At 43.9% G+C, this 19,101-nt stretch overlaps 1 protein-coding gene across 3 annotated transcripts in view; it reads left to right on the forward strand.

Moving 5' to 3' along the window:
• The first annotated feature begins 299 nt into the window (after nucleotides 1–299).
• The window catches only part of LOC139415073 (cyclin-dependent kinase 19-like), a 65,326-nt gene continuing 46,524 nt past the window's right edge, over nucleotides 300–19,101 (forward strand). For 2 of the 3 annotated variants that reach the window (XM_071162843.1, XM_071162844.1), the window contains exons 1-2: nucleotides 327–572; nucleotides 16,468–16,543. In XM_071162843.1, the coding sequence (XP_071018944.1) occupies nucleotides 445–572; nucleotides 16,468–16,543 (204 nt within the window). In that variant the 5' untranslated portion in view covers nucleotides 327–444. Of the gene's footprint in view, nucleotides 573–16,467; nucleotides 16,544–19,101 lie in introns of all 3 variants that reach the window. The other variant, XM_071162845.1, reaches the window with a different exon arrangement.

The following is a 19,101-nucleotide window of genomic DNA, read 5'->3' on the forward strand; positions in this document are numbered from 1 at the left end:
ACCTATCCCTCCAGTTGAAGCTACTTCAATATACCTCTTTTCTATTCAAACACATATTGGAGACCTGCACATGTTCGCTCAAACTTCAAAAGGATTACACATTTGTTGTATACAAAACATGAAATGTTACAACTGATCCACACATTTTCTTAGCGCGTTCATGAGTACGCAAGTGCAGTAACGCAGCGCGAAATGCGGAGTGTAGTTTCACAGACCTTTTACTTCCATGTTGATAAGGCAAGCTAATGCTTTTGTAAACTACGCTCCCCAGAAAGCCTTGCGTGTCAATTAGAAACGTCAACGAGCCAGTGAACATTAAGCGGAGCAGACCAAAATCCCAAACAAGGAAATGGTGGGGGAATAAAACGATCATATTATTTAATTAATGCATGTTATAATTCATATTTTATTTTATTGTAAATTAAGAAATATTTATGGGTTCAAATGGATTACGACTTCAAAACAAAGCTCGCAGCCGAACGAGAGAAGGTAGAAGATCTGTTCGAATATGAAGGTTGCAAAGTGGGTCGAGGCACCTACGGGCACGTTTATAAAGCTAAGCGCAAAGACGGGTAAGATTCAGATAACGTTATTGTGTACTCATTAAACTGATTGCAGAATGCCTTATCAAGACTAGGCTATATCTCCTTTCACGTTGGACAAAGCAGAGGATAGTTTTTAACTACCCTGAGCGCTGCCCGTGTCTGTGTTTTTGTTTTCATGTACGCACTCACACTCACTCAACGGTCCTCCCCCTTCAACAACACAGTGATGATGTTTATTATTTGACACACTGTTCATGGAAGCGCAGGCTACTTTCAACATGAGTTATTTCGCCAGTAGGAATGTATAGGCGTAATGATATTCTCTGATCTTGTTCAACTTGGCTTAGTCTAAAATAATCATCCTATTATTGCCAAGCTCTCTCAAGAGCACTTGCATAGTCGAACTCGATGTAATGCTAAACTCCCTTTGGTGCTTAAATGCAAAACAAATAGGTGTATATATAGTAATAGCCAAAAATAAATATATTCTCTCTCTCTCTCTATATATATATATATGTTATTAGAAACCCGTAATACTACAGTAATAGCCAAAAATATATATATTCTCTCTCTCTCTCTCTCTCTCTATATATATATATATATATATATATATATATATATATATATATATATATATATATATATATATATATATATATATAGAGAGAGAGAGAGAGAGAGAATATATTTATTTTTGGCTATTACTGTAGTATTACGGGTTTCTAATAACATATGGATAAAATACCCATATCACAAGTACACTTCTAATAGTTTTCTAAGTTGTACTGTTGTTCCTAATTGACCTACTTACTTTGCAATGTCACCAACATTTATGTGGGATAATTGAAAATACCATTGAAATGTTATTTTTTTCTCCTTGCAGCAAGCAAGTGAATTTGCTGTGTTTGATTCTCATTTGTGCACCAATCTCATGATATGCCTGGCTCATCTGGTGTCTCCCCAAATTGCTGGGAAAGTGTAAATATAAGCCTATATCGGTTTTAAGAAGGGTAGATCATTATCACAGAAAACACTGCTGCTCATGCTCCCAGGTGATATTTTTTTATAATGTTTCGACCCTTAGGTCTTCATCAGGCATCCATATCCCAGGTGGGGTTGGAAGGTCCTATATATTGTGCCAGTTCTCAGTGATATCACTTCCTGTAACAGGAGGTAAAAATATATAACATAGTTTCACAATATAAACATTCAATGTATCAAAATATATGATCGTACATAAGAAATGTGATCAATATTTACAGTAATATACATACACAAAATATTATTTAAAAAAACACAATTTGGACATATTGAAACTATAAAACCGGTTTCAAGTCAAACTCCTCGTTAAGGCCAAGAGGAGAGTGTGTTGAGCCTGTGGATTCAGAAAGATTCCCTTTGAAGAAGTTTCCTGTCAATGTCCTCTCCACTGCATGACATCTTGACCATTTCTATTCCAATGTATCTCAGAGAACTAATAGGATGTCCAGCTTGTACAAAAGGAACAGCAACCAGATTTTTTGTCTCACCTGTCCGAATATTGCTGTGGTGCTCACTGATCCATGTCTTAAGGCTTCTATGGGTTTTCCCAATGTAAGACAGACCACCAAGGACATTGCAACATGTAAATAACATTGGCGGACATGCAGGTAATCAGGCCCTTGATCTTAAATCTTTGTCCTGTGCAGGGGTGGGTAAATTAGTTGCATTTGTACATGAAGCTGCATTGAGCACGTTGTCCACCCTCCAGAACTTTGTCCAAGAAAGTTTCCTTTTTCTCCAGTGGGTAATATTGTGAAACTATGTTATACATTTTTTACCTCCTGTTTCAGGAAGTGATGTCACTGAGTACTGCCCTTATATATAGGACCTTCCACCCCCACCTGGGATATGGGATACCTGATGAAACATTGTTATAAATAAATATCGCCTCGAAGCATGAGCAGCAGTTTGATTGCACAATTTGAATGGCAATCAAACAGTTGAGGGTGATTTTTCTGGTGATCTGGCATAGGGCCTTCTGGTGTTCCGTTCCTTGCATTTCCTGCGCCTTCGTACAGGTAGCTTCACCTGTCATTCGAGTAGTCTGACCAAACAGTCAGGTTTTTTTCACAGCTTTCGTATTCATTCATGTCATTTGTAGGCTACAACAATGGAGGCTGCTAAGCTATTGATAGCATTGCCCTCTCTATTTAGTTAGTAGTAAACATCCTGGATAGTGTCTCTCAGTGGTGTAGTGGAGGGTATACGCAGGAATACGTGTATACGCAGGAATACGTATTTTTTTTGTGGCCATTGCGTATACTCACTTCTTAATCTCAACAATGCTTATCAAAGTAGTGTAGTGCAGGTATACGCCATAACAATTACGTTTTTTAATTTTACATTTTCATTTCACCTTTATTTAACCAGGTAGGCCAGTTGAGAACAAGTTCTCATTTACAACTGCGGCCTGGCCAAGATAAAGCAAAGCAGAGCGACAACAACAACAACACAGAGTTAGTTACACATGGGATAAACAAACGTACAGTCAATAGCACGAGAAAAAAAACACAATAGATTTTTCTATGTAGAGTGTGTGCAAATGTAGTAAGATTAGGGAGGTAAGGCAATAAATTGGCCATAGTGGTGAAATAATTACAATTTACCATTAACACTGGAGTGATAGATGTGCAGATGATGATGTGCAAGTAGAGATAATGGGGTGCAAAAAGAGCAAAAATAAATAACAATTTGGGGAATGAGGTAGTTGGATGGGCTATTTACAGATGGGCTGTGTAGATGCAGTGATCGGTAAGCTGCTCTGACAGCTGAAGTTAGTGAGGGAGATATGTCTCCAGCTTCAGTGATTTTTGCAATTTGTTCCAGTCATTGGCAGCAGAGAGCTGGAAGGAACGGCGGCCAAAGGTAGGAGTTGGATTTGGGGAAGACCAGTGAAATATACTGTACCTGCTGGAGCGAGTGCTACGGGTGGATGTTGCTATGGTGACCAGTGAGCTGAGATAAGGCGGGGCTTTACCTAGCAAAGACTTATAGATGACCTGGAGCCAGTGGGTTTGTCGATGAATATGAAGTGAGGGCCAGCCAACAAGAGCATACAGGTTGCAGTGGTGGGTAGTATATGGCGCTTTTGTGACAAAATGGATTGCACTGTGATAGACTACATCCAATTTGCTGAGTAGAGTGTTGGAGGCTATTATGTAAATGACATCGCCGAAGTCAAGGATCGGTAGGATAGTCCGTTTTACGAGGGTTTGTTTAGCAGCATGAGTGAAGGAGACTTTGTTGAGAAATAGGAAGCCGATTCGAGATTTAATTTTGGATTGGCTTAAATGTGAGTCTGGAAGGAGAGTTTACAGTCTAACCAGACACCTGGGTAGTTGTAGTCCACATATTCTAAGTCAGAACCGTCCAGACTAGTGATGCTAGTCGGGAGGGCGGGTGCGGGCAGCGATCGGTTGAAAAGCATGCATTTAGTTTTACTTGCATTTAAGAGCAGTTGGAGGCCACAGAAGGCCTCCAATACAGTGTCCAAAGAAGGGCCGGATTTGGGCAAGTTGCTGCGGGGGGTGCAGAGCCGTTGGCCGTGGTAGGGGTAGCCAGGTAGAAAGCAAAGCCAGCCGTATAAAAATGCTTTTTGAAATTCTCGATTATCGTGGATTGATCGGGGGTGACAGTGTTTCCTAGCCTCAGTGCAGTGGGCAGCTGGGAGGAGGTTCTCTTATTCTCCATCGATTTTACAGTGGCCCAAAACTTTTTGGCTGATGGAACAGATCAGAATGTTTAGCTTAAAATGCTGATCAACTGTTATTTCTTGACATTTTAAGGATAGCAATGTGCACACAGTGGTAGGCCCATGCGCAAATGTTCCAAAATGCAATTTGCGGGAAAACTCCATTCTAATATCCACACTGCACATGCAAGAGGTTTAATGGGCAGAAATGGAAATATCTGTTTGAAATGTATAAAGAGGGGAGATCTAAAGATGCAACAACTATCATGGGTTGCTAATATGACTAGGATAATATCTTTGGCTGCTAGACAATTAAAGTTGATTTGAAAACCAATAGAACAGGGGAGCACATATGAGGAAGTCTTTATGAAATAACTGCCTCCATCTTTCTATGGTGGGATTTTGGTTATAGGCTACTTTGAAGCAAGGTAAGACATGCCTCATAATATGAAGTAAAATGTCCAGGTTTCAAACATTTAAGGAAGAGGAAAAATATAGCCATGCTAATGATAGGCCTAACTGTCTTCTGGTTGATGCAAAGGCTTTGCCGAAAACCTTCTCAATTAAATGTTTACTAGCTACGAAGTAGTCTATGCCTACCTGGCAGAATGATATGATATCATGATTATTTGTGGCCATTTGTTTTGCAAACTCCATTTCATGTGCTCTACAGAAACAACAGTGCCAGGTGCCTGCATAGTTTAATTAAAGGGTAAATACACTCAAAAATAAATAAAAAGTGATTTTCCCAGACCTCAAAAGGGGTCTCCTGATGTGGTTTAAGTGTTGTTGTGGACTTAGAACATCCAGTGTTTTTCTATTAAAAAAGTGTGACTCAGAATGCTATGAACTTCTGACTCAGTTGACAGCCTCTTATCTATTTCAATAGTAGGCCTACTATTAGCCTACTCGCACAGTACAGCTTGGGTTGGCCTGACTGAAATACCAATATGGGATTTATAATTTTAGGTATGTCACTGTTTGTCATAGAATTTTTCACACAGGGCGCTTTTTCTTCGTCTTTCGGGATGTTTTTGACTAAATTTGAGTATACCCACTTCTCCAGGTACCACTGGTGTCACGACTGGTGTCTCTGTCAACATGCAGATAGCCTATACAGTGCCTTCGGAAAGTATTATTCAAAAATGTATAAAATAATTTTTTCCCTTAACAATCTACACACAATACCCCATAATGACAAAGCAAAAATGTTTTTTTTTAGAATTTTTTCAAATTTATTAATAATAAAAAAAAAACAGATATCACATTTACTCCCATTCTTCTCTGCAGATCCTCTCAAGCTCTGTCACCTTGGATGGGTAGCGTTGCTGCCCAGCTATTTTCAGGTCTCTACAGAGATGTTCGATTGGGTTCAAGTCCAGGCTCTGGCTAGGCCACTCAAGGACATTCACAGACTTTTCCCAAAGCCACTCCCGCGTTGTCTTGGCTGTGTGCTTAGGGTCATTATCTTATTAGAAGGTGAACCATACCGCAGTCTGAGATCCTGAGCGCTCTGAAGCAGGTTTTCATCAAGGATCCCGCTGTACTTTGCTCCGTTCATCTTTGCCTTGATCCTGACTAGTCTCCCAGTCCCTGCCACTGAAAAACACCCCCACAGCATGATGCGGCCACCACCATGCATTCAGGCCAACGAGTTCAATCTTGGTTTCATCAGACCAGAGAATCTTGTTTCTCATGGTCTGAGAGTCTTAAGGTGCCTTTTGGCATACTCCAAGTGGGCTGTCATGTGCCTTTTACTGAGGAGTGGCTTCCGTCTAGCCACTGTACCATAAAGGCCTAATTGGTGGAGTGCTGCAGAGATGTTTGTCCTTCTGGAAGGTACTCCCATCTCCTCAGAGGAACTCTAGAGCTCTGTCAGAGTGACCATCGGGTTCTTGGTCACCTCCCTGACCAAGGCCCTTCTCCCTCGATTGCTCAGTTTGGCAGGGCGGCCATTTCTAGGAAGAGTCTTGGTTGTTCCAAACTTCTTCCATTTAAGAATGATGGAGGCCACTGTGTTCTTGGGGACCTTCAATGTTATCGAAATGTTTTGGTACCCTTCCCCAGATCTGTCCCTCGACACAATCCTGTCTAGGAGCTCTACGGACAATTCCTGGAACGTTATATAGACAGGTGCGTGCCTTTCCAAATCATGTCCAATCATTTGAATTTACCACAGGATACACCTGAACTCAATTTCGGGTCTGAATAGTTATGTAAATGAGGTAAATGAGGTAAAATGTGGAAAAAGTCTGAATACTTTCCGAAGGCACTGTGTATTGTCATACTGTCATACTGCTCATACTGCTCATACTGCTCATACTGCTTTACCCGGACTCGAGCATTAGCGACGGAAAAAGCCTCCAAAAAGAAGCTAGCTTCAGAAAAAACTAGCGCCATTAGCCAGGAGCAAGAGAACCCGCTCCCCCCCGAGGCACAACGAATGCCGACCTCGCACTCTGTCGAAGACATCCTTTCTGAGTTCAGATCCCAACGTACAGAACTAAACACCAAATTAGATGCCATTAACTTTCAGCTCAGTGCGATAGGGGTCAAGGTGACAATCCTGGAAAACACTTTGCCTGACATCAACAACAAGATAACCAGAAACGCGGGGCACCTGGACGAGGCAGAGGGGCGAATCCTATCCATGGAAAACTTATTGACAGATGCCATGGAAACTATAGCATATGCTAAAAAGAAAATCGAGCATCTGGAAGAGAAAACAGAAGACCTGGAAAACAGGGGGCGAAGGAATAATTGTGTTCTATTCAATCTGGGCGAAAAAGGGAAACATGCCACTGATCCGCTACCTGCAAGACAAACTTCCCGAGTGGCTCCACCTGTCCACCGACAGGCCCATAGAACTCGAGAGAGCTCACCGAGCACTGAGGCCCCCACCAGCAGCCAGACAACCACTGCGCCCAATCACCATATGTTTCCTGAGATTCATCGACAAGGAACGAGTCCTACAGGCGGCGAAAAACAACACCATCACAGTGGGAAACGCCAAACTCACTTTACACCAGGACCTGTCAGCTGGAATACGCCGAAAGCGCAGAGAGTTTGACGAAGTGAAGCAATACTCAATTGACCGAGGCATCTTCAGGGGATTCAAATACCCAAACAAGCTCAGGATTCTTCACCAAGGAGCCTTGCGACACTTCAAAACTCCCAAAGAGGCAAAACGTTTTTTGAAAGACAATCCTGGTCAATGAGAAACGGACCAATGACTAAATGCGATTAATGCCATTACTAAAGGAGATAAGACAACATATAGCCGATATCCAAAGACCCACCCCCTAAATGTCATTATAGCCGTCCAATTTACATTTATTTTCCTTTAACTGAGAGGGATGGGCTCTATAGCCTAACCTAGGCCTACTAATGTTTCAGCCTACTTTTATTTCCCTGTTTTTTTGTTGCTATTATTACTTGGGGTTCCCTATGTCCTTTGGGGGAGGTATATATAGGCTGGGCTATTGATTTAATTTTTCTCCCCTCTTTTACTGTGGTCTGGACGAGGGCAACTGTGTCATTTACTCAATGCGGGGTGGAGAGGATGAGGCAATTCTTTGGTGGGGAGAGGGAGACGTTGTCATTTACTCAATGCAGGGTGGAGAGGATGAGGCATTTCTTTGGTGGAGAGAGGGAGACGTTGTAATTTACTCAATGCGGGGTGGAGAGGATGAGGCATTTCTTTGGTGGAGAGAGGGAGACGTTGTCATTTACTCAATGCGGAGAGGAGAGGATGAGGCATTTCTTTGGTGGAGAGAGGGAGACGTTGTCATTTACTCAATGCGGGGTGGAGAGGATTATGCATTTCTTTGTTGGGGAGAGGGAGACGTTGTCATTTACTCAATGCGGGGTGGAGAGGATGAGGCATTTCTTTGGTGGGGAGAGGGAGACGTTGTCATTTACTCAATGCGGGGCGGAGAGGATGAGGCATTTCTTTGGTGGAGAGAGGGAGACGTTGTCATTTACTCAATGCGGGGTGGAGAGGATGAGGCATTTCTTTGGTGGAGAGAGGGAGACGTTGTCATTTACTCAATGCGGGGCGGAGAGGAGAGGATGAGGCATTTCTTTGGTGGGGAGAGGGAGACGTTGTCATTTACTCAATGCGGGGTGGAGAGGAGGAGGCATTTATTTGGTGGGGAGAGGGAGACGTTGTCATTTACTCAATGCGGGGCGGAGAGGAGAGGATGAGGCATTTCTTTGGTGGGGAGAGGGAGACGTTGTCATTTACTCAATGCGGGGTGGAGAGGATGAGGCATTTCTTTGGTGGGGAGAGGGAGACGTTGTCATTTACTCAATGCGGGGTGGAGAGGATGAGGCATTTCTTTGGTGGGGAGAGGGAGACGTTGTCATTTACTCAATGCGGGGTGGAGAGGATGAGGCATTTCTTTGGTGGGGAGGGGGAGACGTTGTGCGTTGCTAACTGTTCCCGGTTCTTGTTTTATTCGGAACACAGAATTGAGAGGGGGGGGGGTTATAGATCCAATGGGATATGTCGAGTTGTTTGGGAACTCTGCTGGGGTGTTCAGAGATTATTTTTTTATGTACACCATTTATTTTCCTTTTATGTGAACGCAGCTGTAATTACTATCCATTTTTACCCAGCGATGACTTGCACTAAAGTTCGATTACTGTTCGATGACGATGACTAGTACCTTAAATCTATTGACATGGAACTGCCATGGTCTAGGACATGCAATAAAACGGAAAAAGATACTATGTGCTCTAAAAAAGGAAAAAGCAGACATCGCTATTACAAGAGACACACCTCTGTGATGCTGAACATGCCAAACTCCGCAGAGCTTGGGTGGGACAGGTGTATTTCTCATCTTTCAAATCAAACAGTAGAGGCACAGCCATACTTATCCATAAAAATGTTCCATTCATAATTGACAAAAACATATCTGATCCGGAGGGGAGATTTATTTTGATAACTGGGTCACTATATTAAACATATCACCCTAACACAGATACTCCTGCCTTCATGTCAAAAATGATAACCCTGTTCAATGAGCATTGTGTCTCCTTTGGCGTGGTGGCCGGAGATTTTAATTGTACCCTCAACCCAACCCTAGACAAATTATCTCAAGTCCCCACCACAAATCCTAGATCTGCAAAGATGTTGAACTCTCTTACTAAAGAGATGGGACTGATAGATATATGGAGAGAGACTAATAGCTCATCTATGGACTATACATACTACTCTAATGTCCATAACACCTACTCCCGTATAGATTACATTTTTATCCCAAAGAGTTTCATAAATTCAGCCACATGTACAATCGGACCCATAGCACTTTCAGATCACGCCTTTGTCCACCTCCGCTTTGACCTCTGCAAAAACATCCCGAGGTCAAAGAGCTGGAAATTCAACACCTCCATGCTATCAAATGAAGTGTTCCATACATTGGTAACTACATGGATAGACAACTACACACAAGACAATAAAGATTCTCCTGCCCTATCTTCATGCCAATGCTGGAGGATTTTTAAAAAAACAGAGTTCTCCCAGACTCAATGCACACAGCTCGCATTACAGTGTTGCTAAAAAAAGGACAAGGACCCCCTATCCTGCTCGTCCTTCCGGCCCATAAGCTTGTTGGATTTCAACTATAAAATAATTACCAAATTGCTCGCCAAAAGACTAAACAAAATAATAAAAGAGGAAAAAAACTGGATTTATTAGAGACAGATACTCGTCTGATAACATTCACCGTCTTTTTGATATTATTGATCAAGTAAACGCACAGAAGACCCCTGTCCTGCTGGCTTCACTGGATGCTGAGAAGGTGTTCCACACCCCTGTCCTGCTGGCTTCACTGGATGCTGAGAAGGTGTTCCACACCCCTGTCCTGCTGGCTTCACTGGATGCTGAGAAGGTGTTCCTTACCCCTGTCCTGCTGGCTTCACTGGATGCTGAGAAGGTGTTCCTTACCCCTGTCCTGCTGGCTTCACTGGATGCTGAGAAGGTGTTCCTTACCCCTGTCCTGCTGGCTTCACTGGATGCTGAGAAGGTGTTCCATACCCCTGTCCTGCTGGCTTCACTGGATGCTGAGAAGGTGTTCCACACCCCTGTCCTGCTGGCTTCACTGGATGCTGAGAAGGTGTTCCTTACCCCTGTCCTGTTGGCTTCACTGGATGCTGAGAAGGTGTTCCTTACCCGTCCTGCTGGCTTCACTGGATGCTGAGAAGGTGTTCCATACCCCTGTCCTGCTGGCTTCACTGGATGCTGAGAAGGTGTTCCATACCCCTGTCCTGCTGGCTTCACTGGATGCTGAGAAGGTGTTCCATACCCCTGTCCTGCTGGCTTCACTGGATGCTGAGAAGGTGTTCCACACCCCTGTCCTGCTGGCTTCACTGGATGCTGAGAAGGTGTTCCTTACCCCTGTCCTGTTGGCTTCACTGGATGCTGAGAAGGTGTTCCTTACCCGTCCTGCTGGCTTCACTGGATGCTGAGAAGGTGTTCCACACCCCTGTCCTGCTGGCTTCACTGGATGCTGAGAAGGTGTTCCACACCCCTGTCCTGCTGGCTTCACTGGATGCTGAGAAGGTGTTCCACACCCCTGTCCTGCTGGCTTCACTGGATGCTGAGAAGGTGTTCCACACCCCTGTCCTGCTGGCTTCACTGGATGCTGAGAAGGTGTTCCACACCCCTGTCCTGCTGGCTTCACTGGATGCTGAGAAGGTGTTCCACACCCCTGTCCTGCTGTCTTCACTGGATGCTGAGAAGGTGTTCCACACCCCTGTCCTGCTGGCTTCACTGGATGCTGAGAAGGTGTTCCACACCCCTGTCCTGCTGGCTTCACTGGATGCTGAGAAGGTGTTCCATACCCCTGTCCTGCTGTCTTCACTGGATGCTGAGAAGGTGTTCCACACCCCTGTCCTGCTGGCTTCACTGGATGCTGAGAAGGTGTTCCACACCCCTGTCCTGCTGGCTTCACTGGATGCTGAGAAGGTGTTCCTTACCCCTGTCCTGCTGTCTTCACTGGATGCTGAGAAGGTGTTCCACACCCCTGTCCTGCTGGCTTCACTGGATGCTGAGAAGGTGTTCCACACCCCTGTCCTGCTGGCTTCACTGGATGCTGAGAAGGTGTTCCACACCCCTGTCCTGCTGGCTTCACTGGATGCTTAGAAGGTGTTCCTTACCCCTGTCCTGCTGTCTTCACTGGATGCTGAGAAGGTGTTCCACACCCCTGTCCTGTTGGCTTCACTGGATGCTGAGAAGGCGTTTGACAGGATGGAGTGGAGCTTTCTGTTTTCAGTCTTAGAAAAGTTTAATATGGGCCCAAATTGTATTAAATGGATCAAATCACTATACTCTCATCCAAATGCCATTGTGACTACTAATGGACTGAACTCTGACAGATTCCCTCTGGAACGGGGAACAAGACAAGGGTGCTCGCTGTCCCCCCTGCTCTACTTGTTGGGGGCGGAGCCTCTGGCAGAGCTGATAAGGAGCAATCCAAGTATTATGGGTGTTTCTGCAGGCGGCCTGCAGCACAAGATTTCGCTTTACGCGGATGATGTCTTGCTCTACATATCCAACCCTGAGAAATCCCTCCCTCTCATTTTAGACACAATTGCTCAGTATGGCAAGTTTTCAGGTTATAAGATCAATTTTAACAAATCCACTGTCTGCCCTCTCAATATTACACTCACCAGCTCTATGAAGACACTATGTCCTTTCCAATGGAAAACACAGGGGTTTCAATACCTCGGGATCTTCATAACACCAGATCTGAATAGCCTTTTTAAGGAAAATTATCTTCCACTCCTGAATCGAATCAAGAACGATCTCCAAACCTGGATCTCCCTCCCAATTAGCTTAGTAGGAAGAATTAATGTAATCCGTATGTACGTCCTCCCTAGATTGAACTACTTATTTCAGATGCTCCCATGCTATCTCCCAGTTTCCTTCTTCAAAACAACTAACCAAAGCATCACCAAATTTATATGGGGCAATAAAAAAACCTAGGATCAAGTTTTCCACTCTATCGAAACCTGAATCTAAGGGTGGTCTTGCCCTTCCCTCCCTTCAATTGTACTACTGGTCTGCCCAAATCCGCAACATGCTAACATGGATCACAAACAGACAAGAGTCAACGTGTATTCAGATAGAAGCCCAATCCTGTGGTTCATTGCCCTTAAGCTCAATTATATTCATTAATAACTTTAGTGAGAGCCTCCCGGGTGGCGCAGTGGTTAAGGGCGCCAGCTGCCATCAGAGTCCCTGGGTTCGCGCCCAGGCTCTGTCGTAACCGGCCGCGACCGGGAGGTCCGTGGGGCGAAGCACAATTGGCCTAGCATCGTCCGGGTTAGGGAGGGCTTGGTCGGTAGGGATGTCCTTGTCTCATCGCGCACCAGCGACTCCTGTGGCGGGCCGGGCGCAGTTTTTTTTTTTATTTTTTTATTTCACCTTTATTTAACCAGGTAGGCTAGTTGAGAACAAGTTCTCATTTGCAACTGCGACCTGGCCAAGATAAGGCATAGCAGTGTGAACAGACAACACAGAGTTACACATGGAGTAAACAATTAACAAGTCAATAACACAGTAGAAAAAAGGGGGAGTCTATATATACATTGTGTGCAAAAGGCATGAGAAGGTAGGCAAATAATTACAATTATGCAGATTAACACTGGAGTGATAAATGATCAGATGGTTATGTAAAGGTAGAGATATTGGTGTGCAAAAGAGCAGAAAAATAAATAAATAAAAACAGTATGGGGATGAGGTAGGTGAAAATGGGTGGGCTATTTACCAATAGACTATGTACAGCTGCAGCGATCGGTTAGCTGCTCAGATAGCAGATGTTTGAAGTTGGTGAGGGAGATAAAAGTCTCCAACTTCAGTGATTTTTGCAATTCGTTCCAATCACAGGCAGCAGAGAACTGGAACGAAAGGCGGCCAAATGAGGTGTTGGCTTTAGGGATGATCAGTGAGATACACCTGCTGGAGCGCGTGCTACGGATGGGTGTTGCCATCGTAACCAGTGAACTGAGATAAGGCGGAGCTTTACCTAGCATGGACTTGTAGATGAGCTGGAGCCAGTGGGTCTGGCGACGAATATGTAGCGAGGGCCAGCCGATTAGAGCATACAAGTCGCAGTGGTGGGTGGTATAAGGTGCTTTAGTGACAAAACGGATGGCACTGTGATAAACTGCATCCAGTTTGCTGAGTAGAGTGTTGGAAGCAATTTTGTAGATGACATCGCCGAAGTCGAGGATCGGTAGGATAGTCAGTTTTACTAGGGTAAGTTTGGCGGCGTGAGTGAAGGAGGCTTTGTTGCGGAATAGAAAGCCGACTCTTGATTTGATTTTCGATTGGAGATGTTTGATATGGGTCTGGAAGGAGAGTTTAGAGTCTAGCCAGACACCTAGGTACTTATAGATGTCCACATATTCAAGGTCGGAACCATCCAGGGTGGTGATGCTGGTCAGGCGTGCGGGTGCAGGCAGCGAACGGTTGAAAAGCATGCATTTGGTTTTACTAGCGTTTAAGAGCAGTTGGAGGCCACGGAAGGAGTGCTGTATGGCATTGAAGCTCGTTTGGAGGTTAGATAGCACAGTGTCCAAGGACGGGCCGGAAGTATATAGAATGGTGTCGTCTGCGTAGAGGTGGATCAGGGAATCGCCCGCAGCATGAGAAACATCATTGATATATACAGAGAAAAGAGTCGGCCCGAGAATTGAACCCTGTGGCACCCCCATAGAGACTGCCAGAGGACCGGACAGCATGCCCTCCGATTTGACACACTGAACTCTGTCTGCAAAGTAATTGGTGAACCAGGCAAGGCAGTCATCCGAAAAACCGAGGCTACTGAGTCTGCCAATAAGAATACGGTGATTGACAGAGTCGAAAGCCTTGGCAAGGTCTATGAAGACGGCTGCACAGTACTGTCTTTTATCGATGGCGGTTATGATATCGTTTAGCACCTTGAGCGTGGCTGAGGTACACCCGTGACCAGCTCGGAAACCAGATTGCACAGCGGAGAAGGTACGGTGGGATTCAAGATGGTCAGTGATCTGTTTGTTGACTTGGCTTTCGAAGACCTTAGATAGGCAGGGCAGGATGGATATTGGTCTGTAACAGTTTGGGTCCAGGGTGTCGCCCCCTTTGAAGAGGGGGATGACTGCGGCAGCTTTCCAATCCTTGGGGATCTCAGACGATATGAAAGAGAGGTTGAACAGGCTGGTAATAGGGGTTGCGACAATGGCGGCGGATAGTTTCAGGAATAGAGGGTCCAGATTGTCAAGCCCAGCTGATTTGTACGGGTCCAGGTTTTGCAGCTCTTTCAGAACATCTGCTATCTGGATTTGGGTAAAGGAGAACCTGGAGAGGCTTGGGCGAGTAGCTGCGGGGGGGGGGGAGCTGTTGGACGAGGTTGGAGTAGCCAGGCGGAAGGCATGGCCAGCCGTTGAGAAATGCTTGTTGAAGTTTTCGATAATCATGGATTTATCGGTGGTGACCGTGCAGTGCGCGCTAACCAAGGTTGCCAGGTGCACGGTGTAGCCTCCGACACATTGGTGCACGTTGGATGCGCGCTGTGTTAAGAAGCAGTACGGCTGGCTGGGTTGTTGGTTTTTCCGCAAGGTTTTCCCACTGTCTGCAATAAATAGCAGAAGTAGCACTTTGATGAGGTGTGAAGACAAGCTTTCGCTCTGTGAACAGAGAACAGGGAGGGAGTGTCTCTATCTTCATATATGTGATTGGGAACATGAATCAGGCTTGTGGCCAGATGAGTGAAGGGGCCATGCAGGCTTGTTGAGAAACCCAATATGCAGCCTTTGGACTGTGAGACAGCCCTACTCACTCTGGACCCCTGCCAGCTCCTCCAGGAATCTCTGGACACTAATGAAATGTGAATGCCCAGAACAGCTGTAATTCACCATTCCCGTTGTGTGGTGGAGCTTATTATGAAAAATATGTTTGGTGTAAATGGTAAAAAAATAAGACAAATAAATGCAATTGTACCCCTCTACCCCTCCAGCTCACATTGTGTTCCTGTGTTTGTCTGTGCATTAGCACTTTTTGGACTTGGCAGTCCTCTGTGTTGTGTGTTGTTCATGATAATAAAGTGCTATGTTTATAGGGCATGAGAAGTTAGAGTGGCTGTTTGTCTGTCTTTTGAGTCCATTGCTTAATTAATCAGAAGGCGGAGATGGCTACAGTAAATTCATATTCATGAGCAATCAAGGCTGTTTTATCACAGACCTAAACATCCATTAAAACAGTGTTGAGGCTCAGTCAAAATCAGATTTGAGATAGTAGTGTCTGAAACCTCCAGCCTGAAACCACTGCTATTGAATGCCCATTACCCATTCTTATGTAGGCCAGTTGGTGATGTCATGTTTGATGTAGGTACCACACACACACACACATACAGACACAGATTCTCATTAAAAAATAAGCTTTTTTTGTACATATTTGGTCTTCATTCTTTTTTTTTTTTTACCTTTTCACAAATCTTCTGTAAGAAGTAAGCTATACAACAGGCCATGTTTGTAATGGCTCAATAATATTTTCTGGAGAGTCAATATTGGGGTAAATTCCCTTTCTAGGAGGATACTGCTTATCTCAGATAATCCATAGTTCCCTACTTCACAGTGTGCTGATGTCCGTGTGCACACCACAATACGTCTAACATTTCTACATGCCTTCAATGCCTTTTTCCACTACTAACAGATTTTTACAAGGGCACCTAAACACCCGCAGAATGTCAAGAAAAAAAGCCCTGGGATTTGTCCTGACACTGCATTTATTAAATCAAATCCTATTTCAAATCCATTCTGATTCTGCACTGTGTGTGTTATGAGAAGGAACAACGACCAGCTCGGTGTGAAGGCTATGATGAAGCCAGAGCATGTGTTTGCATTGAGGGGGGTGGCGAAATGCAGGGTGGATAGATAATTATGCTTGTTCTGTGGAGAGGCTGCACTCAAAAACAGAGCATGCCTGTGGAGAGGGTATAACTGTCTTCTTGTTCCATTAGAACAAGTCAAGCAAGAGCAGTCCATCTCCATCATTTTCATATCCCCTGTTCTATCTTACTGTTGCTCATAAACGCACAACATTCTATGTTGTTCAAGAAGGTGAGTTTACGGTGTTGTTACATACTTGCCAAATAAATAAAGTGATGTGCTGATATTTCCCCTATTTCCCCTCTTTCTTTGCAGGGAAGATGAGAAGGAATATGCACTGAAACAAATTGAAGGCACTGGAATATCGATGTCTGCTTGCAGGGAAATCGCTGTAAGTTAAGATACTGCTTAAAGGCGCTGATTTGTCCTTTATTTAGTCCTTTCTCCTATCAATGCTATTTTCCTTTCTACTGTGCTTTCTGTCTGCTACAATAAGGTCTTATGTGTAGTCGCTGCATCATGCCATCACTTGGCTCTAGCCTCAGCTGATGCTATATAAACGAGTAGAGACCTAAGAACTGTTCTAAGAACGGTTCTACTTTGACTGTAGAGTGTCATCCTGCACCGATGTGCTTCCAGGATTGTAATAGCCCAGGAGTTGTATCTGTGTGGTGCAGTGTTCCTAATGGCTGAGGCATAAGCAATAGAGACATCACCATGGCCATGTAAACATGATCTATACCAGTACTCAAGTGCTTGGCAAGATACACATTGTAGGAGAACAATAAAGGTCTGCACATTTTATGGCTCCCACATATCTGCTGTATAGAGTTCAGGCCTTCAATATGTTAACCAATACGATCTCTCTGCAAATAGATAAACACACACAAACCTTGCGAATAGGCCATCCACCCAGCTACTCTTTGCTTACACTCAGCTGTCACTTTTTATTTTTCACGTGCTCTTTAGGTTATTCCTAACCCAGTGTTAACCTTTTACACTCGTGGGAATTGGCCCATATGGATAGGGCTAAACTGAAATGTTTCTTAAATAGAAAATATGAAAAGCATATGCATAACCATGGTATCAATTTAAAGGGAACAGTTTGGAGATTATGGGGAAATTATAATACCAAAGTTGAGGACACAACAGTTCACAAGACTGAATCCAAACATTACACTGGTGATTTTATGTGCATTTTACATTTACTGTACTTTTCACCGCATTTGCTGATAACGAAATCTGAAAATACTCTGGATATATATTCAGTTACATGATAAGACTATTCCTGGAAAATGTGGAGTAGGAGCACGATAAGACAAAAGAAGGACTTGAGTGAAGACGAACTGGTCTCCTTGTGGTCACCACACACCTCTCCACAGTGTGCACAGTTCCTTAAGCAGTTTTAATGCACTTTTCAATTATAAGGTGCTCTTTTTTTGCTCTCCTAGCTGTGCCATTGAGGAACCAGGACAAGCACACTGGTAGTTATTTTGTTTGGAACAACAACAGCCCATCATAAATCACAATCTGGATCAAGTGGGCATCATTTGAAAGCTTGTTCTATTGTCAACATGACTAGCTAAGTTATACAATACAATCTTACAGTGTTAGGCTTTCACAGGGCAATTCAGAGAAACAGATCATCATTTTGGTGCACATAGAACGGAGTCATGCGTGCATTCAGGTGCGTGCATTCAGGTGCGTGCATTCAGGTGCGTACATTCAGGTGCATGTTCTGCGGCAAATTTTCTTCACAATAAACAAACAGGCTCATTGTGTTCAGAACAACCCAGTATGACGACATGTTAACTTGTAACTGTACATCAACATAGTGATCATAAACGTTGACACTGTATATGACATGACTTTTATGATTTGGAGATGTGAAGAGCATATTTGGATTCAAGGGTGGTCTGGCTTGCTTGTATGACATCAAAGCATATGTATTATGATCCTCAACATCTCATCTTTCAAAATACATTGAATCCTCTTAAATTAAAGCATTTCCCTCACTCAAACAACAAAAAACCTATACAGCGCTGTGAAGTGCAGGGCTTGAGCGCTGATGTCATGTATAGCATGTTACTGTACAGTCACTACGTTCCAATTTAGGCGTTTATCAATGGCCAAATCTGCCATTTTCAACCCGTATATAGGTACAAGTGTAAAGGGTTAAGCAATAAGCAATCCAAGAACACATACTGCGTTGGTTTACTTTCATCGCTAGTGTAGCCTTATCTAAAAACAGGAAGGCAGATACTCTTTAAGTGTACATGGGGATTATTGCTAACACATAATACTGTAGGAGAGTGTTATTAGGCTATTTGTGCTGAGAGGTGAGTGTCATCTGAAGCCATATCTGTGTGTCATTCATCTAGTTCTCTGTGAGGAACAGCAGATCGTCAGAATGTGGTCCTTGTGACAGGTGAGCTGACTGGGTTATTTAATGTTACAGTATGTACGTCAGTTTTCCACCTACCAACTTCTCTGGGAATGTGCTATGTGATCCACTCATTGTCAGAATGTTGTATTGTGGTACACTAGTTGTTGCGGTGACAAACCTGCTGTGTTTCTACCCACAATACAGCCAAACTTACTCAGTGGATGATGATTGACTACCCACTGTGAAAGTAGATAGAATGTGTATATTATTGTTTGGCTGACTAATCTTAAAGAATAAATGGTTATTGGTGGGGCGGGACACAATATTAGTGCTCTATAGACTGTCAACAGAATAGTTAATTTCATCTCCATTTGGAGGTAAGGTAAATAAGGAGTCTTAATTTGAACAGAGGTGTAGGTGTGTGTTGGTTACAAACCGCTGCCTCAGCTCTGACTGCACAGTACTGCAGAAATGGACTGAATGACTGGATGAGGTCTATATGGCCCTGTCTACAGTCTGGCCCTGTCTACAGAAAGTAAATATGGGTGTTTAGTTGGTGATCT

Source organism: Oncorhynchus clarkii, chromosome 8 (genome assembly GCF_045791955.1).
Source record: "Oncorhynchus clarkii lewisi isolate Uvic-CL-2024 chromosome 8, UVic_Ocla_1.0, whole genome shotgun sequence".
In the NCBI taxonomy this organism is placed as follows: Eukaryota; Metazoa; Chordata; class Actinopteri; order Salmoniformes; family Salmonidae; genus Oncorhynchus; species Oncorhynchus clarkii.